The sequence below is a fragment of the Myxine glutinosa genome, chromosome 9 (genome assembly GCF_964187855.1).
Source record: "Myxine glutinosa chromosome 9, kmMyxGlut1.1, whole genome shotgun sequence".
NCBI classification, from domain to species: Eukaryota; Metazoa; Chordata; class Myxini; order Myxiniformes; family Myxinidae; genus Myxine; species Myxine glutinosa.
The window spans coordinates 43,703,612-43,716,548 of NC_136269.1; the positions used below are offsets into that span (position 1 = coordinate 43,703,612).

The 12,937-nt window shown below is 46.0% G+C and overlaps 1 protein-coding gene across 1 annotated transcript in view; it reads right to left on the minus strand.

Moving 5' to 3' along the window:
- Positions 1-12,937, minus strand: part of LOC137414833 (1-phosphatidylinositol 4,5-bisphosphate phosphodiesterase gamma-1) — a 212,965-nt gene that overhangs the window by 149,962 nt on the left and 50,066 nt on the right. The window contains exon 4 of the mRNA XM_078784318.1: positions 12,734-12,781. Coding sequence (XP_078640444.1) covers positions 12,734-12,781 — 48 coding nt within the window. The remainder of the gene's footprint in view (positions 1-12,733; positions 12,782-12,937) is intronic.

Below are 12,937 nucleotides of genomic sequence, written 5' to 3' on the forward strand. Positions count from 1 at the left end.
GTGTGTATATATATATATATATATATATATATATATATATATATATATATATATATATATATACATACGCTGTTGTCTTCACGCTGTTGAAGACATATTTTGTCTTGTTGAAGACATATTTGGTATGTATATACTATACACATATATATGTATATATACATATGAATGGCTATACAAAAAGCAACCATGACTGTTCAGTTTTTCCTCAGACTGTGTGGCACTCCTCCTTCTATCACCTTACTCAACCACCCTTTTGGTCATTGGTAGAACATCTTCATTCTGCTTATCCTTAATTAAAACGCCAAATTTTATCAAAGCAGTGAAATGTGGAGTCCATTGGTTATCGGTGCAAGGCAGTTGTACTCCCTTCAGCAGTACAAAAACCAAAATTGCAATGATACAAAATGCAAAGGAATCAATTTATCAGTGACTGAGTATGTACAGAGGACACTTACTCAAAGAAAGGCTTATCATGCATACACAGAGCCAGCGGTTGATTTGTAAAAACCAATGCAGGAATACTTCTTCCGCTTGAAAATAAAAAGCAGAAGACCAGTTGGTTGCACACACCAAAGAAGACTGCTATCCATGAATACATAGGCCTGGGTGTTCTGAGAAATGCACTCGGTCTCTACCTGCAGGATTTGATATTGGGAGCTCAGGTGGTTTCCAATCACATGCTGTACATCAAACAATCTCCAGCCTACTGTGATCTTCATGACTGTTTATGTCTATTTGGCTTTCTTGAAGACGACAAAATGGCCGAGACTTTTTTACTGACTTACTTAAATTACTTCAACTAAATCACGTGCTTTCTCAGGACATTAATTGGGCTGCCAATTACATTTGGAACTTCCAACATCAAACTCACTGTAGACCAATTGTTAATGAATATAAGAAAAAAAACTACAGTAATCTATCTATAATTCCAGTAATCTCTGTGTGTCTGTGTGTCTGTGTGTGTGTCTGTGTGTTTGTCTGTGACCGCTGTTTCTCGACAACCACGGGTCCGATATACTTGAAACTTGCCAGGTATATTGCTGGGGACCCGAGGATGTGCCTTTTCAAGGTTTCATATTAATCGGACAAGTAGTTACCGAGCTATGGCGATTTCTTTACCAAACTCCGCAAGCCGTTCGCTTTGGACCAAACCATTGCATGTAAATAGAGGGGGGGGGGGGGGGATTGTCACCGTACTCGCAAGCCGTTCGCTTTGGACCAAACCATTTCATGTAAATAGAGGGGGGGGGGGGGATTGTCACCGTACTCGCAAGCCGTTCGCTTTGGACCAAACCATTTCATGTAAATAGAAGGGGGGGATATAATTTTAGATATATATATATAGTACGGGCATGCCCTAGTACAATAACAAACAATAACACAATTAAGATATCTGAAAGTAATTACAACATTGGATCATAAATATTCAAAAAGTAAAAGTTAATCGACATTGGCATGACTCTGCTTTTCTAATCTATTATTGCAGATCCCGGGTTTGTCGACGTACTAAGGGGGGTTTAGGCCCTGCTCCCCCTCGAACTCCGAGTCCACGGAGGCCGCCAACCACAACTACTAAGCTCGTGGTCGACGGGTTGCTAGGCAACTCCAGCCGCCGAGCCCACAGCCGCGCGTGGAAGGATTAACGGTCACAACACGAATACCTTCGGACACACACAGCCGTGAGAACGGGGGCTGAACCCCGCACAAGTCACACTGATTCCTGACGCCCGAGCGGTTGTGCGTCACGTGACCCGTGCCATTACACTATCGGACCCGATCGAGCGGTTTTAATTTGGGCGATGCTAGGTCAATTGATGGGAAAGGACAATGACAGCCAGGTTGGAAGTAAGAACAAAATGTACAGCCTTTTATTCGGAAGGCACAGAGAAAGAGACGAAGATTTACCTTAACAAATATTACCTAATATAATAAACCCCACTGGCGCCTTCACTCTCTGACACACACACACACACTGGGAATAAACTCTGGTTAAAGGGCGTACCGGTGTACGTGCTGGGATTCCTCGCTGCTGACCACGTGGTATGGTGTGCTCAGTTCAGTCCTCACGTGCAGCCTGGACGAGGTAAATTCAGCGCAGGTGGGACGAGTAGAAATTGCCAACGCTTGCAGATCAGCCAGATGGCGCAAAAGATCGGCGCAGACGTGATGGGTGTCGGGCGTCGAAGACAAAGGCCAAACACGTGTCTTGGAAGAACCGAAAAGCCACCGAGGTCTGGTCGTGGCGAAAGGGCAAGAGAGCTCAGGTGTGTCCTCGATGAAGTCCTGGGTGTAAGAGAATCGTGTTGTCCACGAGGCAAAGAGAGAACAGAGCAGGAGGTTGTCGACGTGGTAAAATCCCAGGCAAAAGAGAGAACAGAGCAGGAGGTCATGCCGTGGCGAAATCCCAGGCAAAAGAGAATCGATTGCGATCCGCGTGGGCTTTTACCAGATCCGCCCATGCCCCTCAAAATCTTCCACAGCCTCCCATTGGCTGAGGTTTGCCGCATCATGGCGATGGGTTCCCGGCTCGCCATTGGTCACGTGGGCCGTGCTTTTGGTCACGCCTTTCTGCTTATTAAAAACATGGCTTCCCTTAACCACACAAGGGTTTGACAATCTGCCTAACTCAATGCATATTTGGTCTTTTTTTTTACTATACAATGGGAAAGGGCTAATCTCTACATTCAATAAAACATAACTAACTAATGCAGGCTACATGTTGTCATGCAATTAACCATAGGGGGTTTGCCTTTATGGCACAACGGCAACACTATTAACAACAACAATAAAAGTAACAATTTAAAAAGTACATTATTTAATTGTAAAAACAATGCAAAACAGGACAGAGCATATAACAATGCAGAGTCTCGACAGGGTCTACAGAGTAAAATAGATCTGAGAACAATAACACAGCACGTGAACAATAGCTTTTCATGTTATTTCAGGAATGTGTGAAGCTCGTTCGTCAACCAATAATGATTAAATTAGACACATTGTCTGAGGGTGTCCTTCTGACCAGGCCTTCCTCACTGTAAGAGCCCAACCTCCCCAAGGAGCACGTTGCGTTCAGACCATAGATGTGTTCAGTTCCCATCCAGCTAGCTGGCGTTTGCCAAACCAGCCGTTCATTACCAACGGTTTTGAATGGAGTGCTTGTTTTCGTGCTTAATCCACTTGGGCGAGCACTCTACAAGAAACGTGGTAACCCTGGTAGGAGCTGTGTTGATCAAATACTTGCTTTTGTCACACACTGAGACTGGCTACCAACGTGTGCTTTGGATAGGTGTTGCACCTTGAATCAGCACATGGTATGGGGGCATGGTATTCTGCTGCAAGCAGCCAGACGTTTTCAGTGCCAGGCCACAATGAGTGTCATTTCTTCTATTCTTCGCAATTGACGATATAGGGTTTCACTCGGAAGACCAAATGAGCTCCACAATGACTCTGAATGATGGATTTCCCGAAGGGTCTGTTTTCGTTTCAATCCTCTTTAACATCCATGTGAGCGACATGCTTTGTAACATCTCCAGAAAGGTTGCCGATGCAGATGATCTTGCCTTTGTTACCCAAGCAACAAATCTTGAAGAACTCAGAAGCACCCTGTCCCAGGAATTAAAGGTTTCTGTCCAAACCCGTCCTGTCTCCGTTTCCCGTTTCTGTCCCGTTTTTCTGTTTCCCGTTTCAAACCCGTTTCTGTCCAAACCACGTCTTCAGTTGTCATACCCTTCCTCCCGTCCATGGAACACGGATTCTTGTGGTGAGGCTATTGCCCAGAAACAACTTGCTTTCGTCTCCTGGAAAGCAAATCCAACGGAAGGAAATCTCATTTCCTTTCACAAAGCCCGAAACAAGTGTGTGTCCACCCTCAGGAGAGCCTGGAAACAATATCTCTCCGTCCTCAGGACAGAACTCTCTTATCTGTCTCCCTCTTCCAAATCCTGGTGGCGTCTGGTAAAATCCGTTTCTGGTGTTTGTTCCCCCTCCATCCCCTCCCTCACCTTAAATGGCCACACGGCTGACTCCGCACGTGAAAAAGCCGAATGCCTCAACTCTGTGTTTGCCTCTAAATCTTGTGTCCCAAACCCATCCCTCTCTGTACCCACCGTACCCAGTCGTACCCAGCTGCTCCTGGACTCTGTGTCCTTTCCTCCTGACAAGGTGGAAAAGTTTCTGTCAACGCTCGACTCTGATTCTGCAACTGGACCTGACGGCATCAGCCCACGGGTCCTAAAATCATGTTCTTCTGCTCTTTCACTCCCTCTCTCTGTTCTCTTCACCCTCTCTTTTGCTCAAGGTCATCTTCCATCTGCTTGGAAATCTGCCAACATCACCGCTTTGCACAAAAAAGGTGCAAAAACAGATCCCAGCAACTACAGACCAATCAGCCTTCTCCCAATTATCAGCAAAGTCATGGAATCCATCATTGCTTCAGATATGAAATCTTTCCTCTTCTCCAATGGCTTGATCTCTGATCATCAATTTGGTTTCAGACCTGGACAGTCCACTCTGGACATGCTGCTTCTGCTTTCTCAACAATGGATGGAGGTCCTCAATGCCAAACAGGAAATTAGAGCAGTCTCCCTTGACATATCACGTGCCTTCGATACAGTCTGGCACCCCGCTCTGCTCACCAAACTCTCCTCTTTTGGTATCCATGGAAATCTCCACGCATGGCTGGCGGACTTCCTCTCTAGTCGTAGTCAACGTGTGGCCCTGAATGGGTTTCTCTCATCTCCTCTTCCTGTTCAGGCTGGAGTTCCCCAAGGCAGTGTTCTGGGCCCTGTGCTTTTTCTGGTCTTCATCAATGATCTCTCTGACTCTCTTGAAAATCCTCTCTATCTCTTTGCTGATGACTCCACTCTCTGCCGCTCCATTCCTCATCCCTCAGATCGGCAGTCTGCAGCCTCCTCGCTCTCTGCAGACCTGGACAAAATCACAGACTGGTCAAACAAGTGGAACATGTCTTTCAATCCTGACAAATCTCACACTCTTACGATGTCTCTCCGAAAAGACCGACTGGACAACCCTCACATCCACTTTCTGAATAATCCTCTCCAAGAAGTTCTGTCACTCAAGCTTTTGGGTCTCACTATCTGCCATGATCTTTCCTGGAAAAACCACATTTCAAATCTGGCCTCCAAAGCCAGTCGCCGACTGGGCATCCTCCGTCGTGCGAAGTCCTTCCTTGGCACACCTGAGCTCCTCACCACATACAAGGCTTTCATCCGCAGCTCAATGGAATACTGCTCTCCCCTCTGGGCTGGTGCTCCTGCCTCACACCGAGCTCGCCTTCGCGCTGTTGAAACCAAAGCATTCAGAATCATTGGAATCTCCCACGATGAAGCTAACTCCAAGGGCCTCTCACTCACTCACCGCAGGCAGGTTGGTGGTCTTTCCGTCTTCTACCGACTCCTCTCTGGCCTTGCCCCCCCAGCTCTCTTTGGGCTCTGTCCCGCAAATATTCCTACAGGTCGCACAAGATCTGCCTGCAACCCTCTTTTGGTTAAACTGCCAAAATCAAGACTCTCTGCTCACCTTCACTCCTTCATTCCTCTTTTCTCCCACCTCTGGAACAAACTCCCTCACTCTCTTCAATCCCACTCCACCCTCCAAGTCTTTAAAACAGCTGTTCACCATCATCTCTTATCTTCCCCCATCCAAAACCTTGATCTTTTCTACCCCCGCTAATTTCACCCCAATTCCACTTTTTGAAATGCCAACTTCTGTCCTGGAAGTCCTTGGTGTCCTTGTGCTTTATACTTCTCCCTCCCCCCCCCCCCCTTCCCATGCCTCCTCCCCCCGGGCCCTCTCCCTTCCACACATCTCCCTGCTCTCGGATGTTGTGTTTGTGTGCTTCCCCATTTCTCCCCATCTTGTCTTCCGCTCCCTCTTTTTGTGTATTTTGTTTGTCTGGTCGATTTGTTTGTGAAGTAAATGTTAGCTCTTTCACGAGCCTCGATTCAGTATACAAAAAAAACAAACAAAAAAAAACCCAACGAAGATCATAGTTACAGCTTTTCATTTCAGCAACCGATCCTGGCTAACATTGGACTATAGGTTTGCTAATGCGGCAAACCAGTGAATAACGAGCCATTCCCAAATACCTTGGAGTCTGCATTGATCATAGCCTCATTTTCTGTGAACACATAAAACGGGTCACACAAAAGATCAAGATCAGGGTAAACATTATCCAGAACCTAACGGGCATCAGCTGGGGATCAATTGCACGCACTCTTCGCATTTCCAGACTTGCTCATGTGTACTCTGCAGCAAAATACTGTTCTCCCATGAAGGCAGGTCTTGATCTTTTATGTGACACACAGAACATTTTGGACATTTCTGAACACACTGATGCATATGATCAGCACCACACTGAGATCAACATCCATGCATTGGCTCCCCGTCATGCCCAACATCTCACCCCCTGGTGTGTGCCGGACGGCAAGAATGTTGAGAGAGTTTTACCGCATTGAAGCAACTACAGCTTCCACTTCCTTCCAAGAAGAAGAAGAATTAGACAAATTTGTTGAACTGTCACTGAGGCCACTCAGCTATGCTAGTTGAGCCCGTAGGCCTGACAATGCACCTCATAGCTTTGGTTTACTACTGCATAAGAGGCTCGGTTAAATTGTACAGGTACAGCACACGGGTTCAACTCAGACAACGGCTTCAACTAAACTGCTCAAAATGCGGCTGAAGTCAATCAAGCATGCAAGTTGAGTCCATGGTCTGAATTGTTTTTGTTGTTGTATAACCACGGACTGATCCCTCAAATAGTCAGGTTCACTATGTCAATAAATTATATTTCGTTCAAAATCATGGTAGATGAGCAAACCTATACATTTTTGGAAAGGTTATAGCATAAGGAAACTAAAAATCAATGTTTACATTTGGAGAGATACCTGTATGGCGGCCATTTTGGATTTTCAAAATGGCCACTGTAAAATACATATTTTGTTCTATTTCTGCCTCTAATTACCCTAAAAACTTTTAAAAATATACTAAACCTATATTTTCAGGGACAAGGAATCCAATGAAAGTATCAAATTAGTGCTATGGGGAATGGTAAGACACGAATCAAAGGTTTTGAATTGCAAAATACTGTCTTTATATTCACGATAAGTTGCATAATCAAATACATGTTATCATTTTGTACAGGCAGTTAATAACATCAAAATGTGTCACAATAATTCATATCACCAAACATACACAGGCAGTCAGCAAAATCATATATACACATGCAGTCAGTACAACTTCACATCTACACAGGCAGTCAATGACAAAATATACACAGGCAGTCAATGACAAAATATACACGATTACAGAATATGCCATTTAGAGTTCGTCATCACTGTCCTGTGTGTCGTATCCGACAATATAGTCCGCATCGTTTTCACAGTCCGTTCCACACAAGCAAATGTCGGTCAAATTGATTGGCAAATCGAATTGGTCGAATGGTCGAATGAAGCGATTGGTCGATTGGTCGAATGGAATTGGTCGATTGGTCGAATTGGTCGAATCGAATTGGTCGGAATTGGCAAATGTAAACATTGATTTTCAGATTTTCCATGTAATAACGTTTCCAAAAATGTATAGGTTTGCTAATCTACCATGCTTTTGAACGAAAAAACATCGTGAACCTGACTAAAGCAGGCCCGTGGCATGGAGACAGTCAATCAATCCCCCAGAAGATTCCACATATCCAAGATGGTGTAGTCCTGCCTTCATGAAGCCAGGGCCACAAGAGAAGTAGAGAGAGAGAGAGAGAGAAGAGAGAGAAAGGAGAGAGTGGGCCGATCCATGCGGACCAAATGGCACCCTGACCGTGGCCACACTGTCCTTACGAATCCGGATAGGGAAGAGTAGGGAAGATTTTGCTCCTAACCAATTACCGCGAAGAGGCATCCCCGATAGTTACCATGGTGTGAGGTGTGCTGAAAGGTGTGAGAGAAATGCGGAGAATGTAATCTTGAAACTGTTTCCTGTGGCCACAGATAATATAGTAATGTAGATCTTTGGAAATGTGCGAGAGTAATATGACAAACTATAATCAAATAAGTTTCACTGCCATGTGTGGCAGGTTTTGCAATATTCGCAGCACCAACAATGACCAAATGCATACAAATGCTGTACATTTGTCTCTGAAAAACACTTAAAAAGGAGAATGGATCTCACGAATGGATCAGGAGAATGGATCAGGATCTCGCAAGATCTTTCCGGCGAGGGCACGGTTTTTCGAAGCTGTCCATACTCTCCACGTTATCGAAGTTAAGTAATTGTTCACAATTGTATTTTTGTCGAAACTGTATTTATCTTTCGGGTGTTTACCTATAGTGTGTCCCAAAGAAGATTCTCGGTGTTAATCTTTCATACCTGTATAAAATAGTCGGCTATTTCGTGCCACGTTATTTGTTGCCTAGGTTTTTAAGCCTCCTACCTTGAGGCTTTGTTTTCTCTCACCTGTCGATTGTGGTCCATCTACTTTCGTTCTGTCAGTTTTTCCCAGTCTTTTCACCCCAGACTTCCTTGTTTAAAATATTAACTCAAAAAATAAAAAAAACATTTCCTTCCTTGTTCTTTTCGTTCGTTCGTTCTTCGACCACATGTTTCACCCCCATTTCCCCAGATAGTTTTCACTGTTCAATTTTAAAATGTTTAAATTTTCCCCTGAAGTGCTGTATTCTGTCATATATTATAACACTTTTTTTTTCTTCTTCTTCTTCTTTAAAAGGTTGCTTTGGACTTACTCACCAAATCTATTCATTCCAAAAAAAAATTCCATCTCTTGCAGTTCCTCCTTCCTAAAATACCTAAACTCATTTGCACTCCACCCCCCCCCCTCCCCCCTCCAGCATCTTTAAACGTATCTCTGATTCGAAGGTCACAAGAAACTCATTTTGCAATAAATGTTCCTTTCCCATTAATTGTACAACACGTTCTAAAATCCAAACTCACCCCCTCCCCTCCAAATCTTCCCCATCACCCATCCCTTTCAAATCTCCCCTCTTGCAACTTCCCTCCTAAACTCCCCCCTTACCCCTCCCCTCCTAGACTCCCCCTCACCCCTCCCCTCCTAAACTCCCCCCTCACCCTCCCCTCCAAATCTTCCCTATCTCCCATCCCTCTTAAATCCCCACCCCCTTGCCCCTTCCCTCCTAAACTCCCCCCTAACCCCTCCCCTCATAAACTCCCCCCTCTCCCCCCGCCTTCAAATCTCCCCACCCTCATTTTTCTCCATTTCCCCCCTTCTCACCCCTCCTCCTCCTCAAAGCATCCTCCCCGCTTCTTCCCCCTTCCAACTCTCACCTCCATCTCCCCCAACCTTCTTCCTCGCTCTGCCCCTCCTCAAATAACACCTCACTGTGCCTCACCCAATCACCATCAAACCTTTTGTCCGCCCCATCCTTCCCTTTCTCCTAGCTATTCTGAAATCTCTGACACACTTTCAACAGCTCTCCCTAACTCTTCCTCCTCTTCCACATCTTACCCTACCCCTCCCCCCCTCCCCGTTCTGTATTCGCTGCTCTCCATTCCTACTCATTAACGGTATGAACCTCAAACATCCAGGGCCTTTGCTCAAACTTGACTGATCTCTCCATACAGGTTGCTTCTGACAAACCAGACTTGATCTGCTTAACAGAAACTTTCCTCCTTCATAACGTCTCTGATTCCTTAATATCTCTCCCGGGTTACTCCCTCCTGCGGTATGATAGACCTGAGCCTCGTCCTAGAGGTGGGGTTGCTATCTTTATCAAAAACTCTCTTCCTCACTCGCCCTGCACTGCCCCTCTCTCCACCTCACCCCCAGGAGTACCTCTGGCTACGGCTTCCCCTTCGCTCCCACCTTTTGTTCATATGTGTGTTGTACCGTCCACCAAACAGTGATGACTCCATCTACATCTCGCTGTCTGATAATATGGACCAACTTATATCTACTCATTCCAACTCTCTCTTCCTCATATGTGGTGATTTCAATTGTCACCATGCCAGTTGGCTGGGTGTGAGTACCTCTCTCACAAGCCATGGCTCCTCAGCAAAGGACTTCTGCGACTCACTGGGACTGACACAATCTGTCAATTTCCCGACCCGGATCTCAGTCAACGGAGCATCTTCTCTTCGAGACTTGGTTATGACGAACTTCCCTGCAAATGTCTACTGCTCTTCTTCTGCTCCAATCGGCTCATTTGATCATGTGCTTGTTAAAGTGGACATCTCTCTGACTATTCTCAGAGAGCCTCCTCAGCGTCGACGAGTCTGGAATTTCACTCAGGCCAACTGGCACGGTCTTCAAGCAGCCATCAGTCATCTGGACTGGTCTCCCAACTCTACCACCTCTGACATCAACTCATCCTGGGAATTCTTCCAAAGTAAATTGCTCTCTCTCTCATGCACAGATTGATCCCATCTCGTCTTCAGTTGTCATAACCTTCCTCCCGTCCATGGTACACGGAATCTTGTGGTGAGGCAGTTGCCCAGAAACAACTTGCCTTCGCCTCCTGGAAAGCAAATCCAACGAAAGGAAATCTCATTTCCTTTCACAAAGCCTGAAACAACTGTGTGTCCACTCTCAGGAGAGCCAGGAAACAATATCTCTCCACTCTCAAGACCGAACTCTCAAACCTGTCTCCCTCTTCCAAATCCTGGTGGTGTCTGGTCAAATCTGTTTCTGGTGTTTGTTCCCCCTCCATCCCCTCCCTCACCTCAAATGGCTACACAGCTGACTCCGCACGTGAAAAAGCTGAATGCCTCAACTCTGTGTTTGCCTCTAAATCTTGTGTCGCAAACCCATCCCTCTCTGTACCCACCGTACCGTCGTACCCAGCTGCTCCCGGACTCTGTGTCCTTTCCTCCTGACAAGGTGGAAAAGTTTCTGTCAACCCTCGACTCTGATTCTGCAACTGGACCTGACGGCATCAGCCCACGGGTCCTAAAATCCTGTTCTTCCGTTCTTTCACTCCCTCTCTCTGTTTTCTTCACCCTCTCTTTTGCTCAAGGTCATCTGCCATCTGCTTGTAAATCAGCCAACATCACCGCTTTGCACAAAAAAGGTGCAAAAAAGATCCTTGCAACTACAGACCAATCCGCCGTCTCCCAATTATCAGCAAAGTCATGGAATCCATCATTGCTTTAGATATCAAATCTTTCCTCTTCTCCAATGGCTTGATCTCTGATCATCAATTTGGTTTCAGATCAGGTCACTCTACTCTGGACATGCTGCTTCTGCTCTCAACAATGGATGGAGGTCCTCAATGCCAAACAGGAAATTGGAGCTGTCTCCCTTGACATATCACGTGCCTTCAATACGGTCTGGCACCCTGCTCTGCTCACCAAACTCTCCTCCTATGGATTCCTTGGAAATCTCCACGCATGGCTTGCGGACTTCCTCTCTGGTCGTAGTCAACGTGTGGCCCTGAATGGGTTTCTCTCATCTCCCCTTCCTGTTCAGGCTGGAGTTCCCGAAGGCAGTGTTCTGGGCCCTGTGCTTTTGTCTGGTCTTCATCAATGATCTCTCTGACTCTCTTGAAAATCCCCTCTATCTCTTTGCTGATGACTCCACTCTCTGTCACTCCACTCCTCATCCCTCAGATCGGCAGTCTGCAGCCTCCTCACTCTCTGCAGACATGGACAAAATCACAGACTGGTCAAACAAGTCGAACATGTCTTTCAATCCTGACAAATCTCACACCCTTACGATGTCTCTCCGAAAAGACCGACTGGACAACCCTCCAATCCACTTGCTGAACAATCTTCTCCAAGAAGTTCTGTCACTCAAACTTTCGGGTCTCACTATCTGCCATGATCTTTCCTCGGAAAACCACATTTCAAATCTGGCCTCCAAAGCCAGCCGCCGACTGGGCATCCTCCGTCGTGCGAAGTCCTTCCTTGGCACACCTGAGCAAATCACCACATACAAGGCTTTCATCCGCAGCTCAATGGAATAGTTCTCCACTCTGGGCCGGTGCTCCTGCCTCACACCGAGCTCGGCTTCACGCTGTTGAAACCAAAGCTTTCAGAATCATTGGACTCTCCCGCGATGAAGCTAACTCCGAAGGCCTTTCACTTACTCACCGCAGGCACGTTGGTGGTCTTTGTCTTCTACCGACTCCTCTCCAGCCTTGCTCCCCCAGCTCTCTCTGGGCTCTGTCGCCCAAATATTCCTACAGGTTGCACAAGATCCGCCTGCAACCCTCTTCTGGTGAAACTGCCAAAATCAAGACTCTCTGCTCACCTTCACTCCTTCATTCCTCTTTTCTCCCACCTCTGGAACAAACTCCCTCACTCTCTTCAATCCCACTCCTCCCTCCAGGTCTTTAAAACAACTGTTCACCACCATCTCTTATCTTCCCCCATCCAAAACCTTGATATTTTCTACCCCCGCTAATTTCACCCCAGATCCACTTTTTCGAAATACCAACTTCTTTCCTGGAAGTCCTTGCAGTGTCCTTGTGTTTTATACTTCTCTCCCCCCCACCCCCACCCCTTCCCATGCCTTCTCCCCCCAAGCCCCCTCCCTCCCACAGATCTCCTCATGTCGCTGCTCTCAATTGTTGTTTGTGTGCTTCCCCTTCTCTCCCCATCTTGTCTACCGCTCCCGTTATTATATATTTTTGTGTCTGTTTGATTTTTTATTGTGTGATAAATATTAGCTCTTTCACTAGCCTCGATCCTGTATACCAAAAGAAAAAAGAAAAAAAAAGTAAATTGTCCTAAAAAAAGTAAAGTAATGACTTACCCGACTCTGACATTCTTACCAAATGGTAAGCACTGTTTCCATAGGCACCTGGTGGGAGGAAGAGGGCAAATGGCAACAGGAAACGTCATTCTATATTTATTGGGTGAAAAGCTTATCACAATAACTTCGATAAGAGATGTGACAAATTATCAGAATGGTGAACAACAACCCGTGAAAGTTATTGCTACATGAAACTTCAACCTA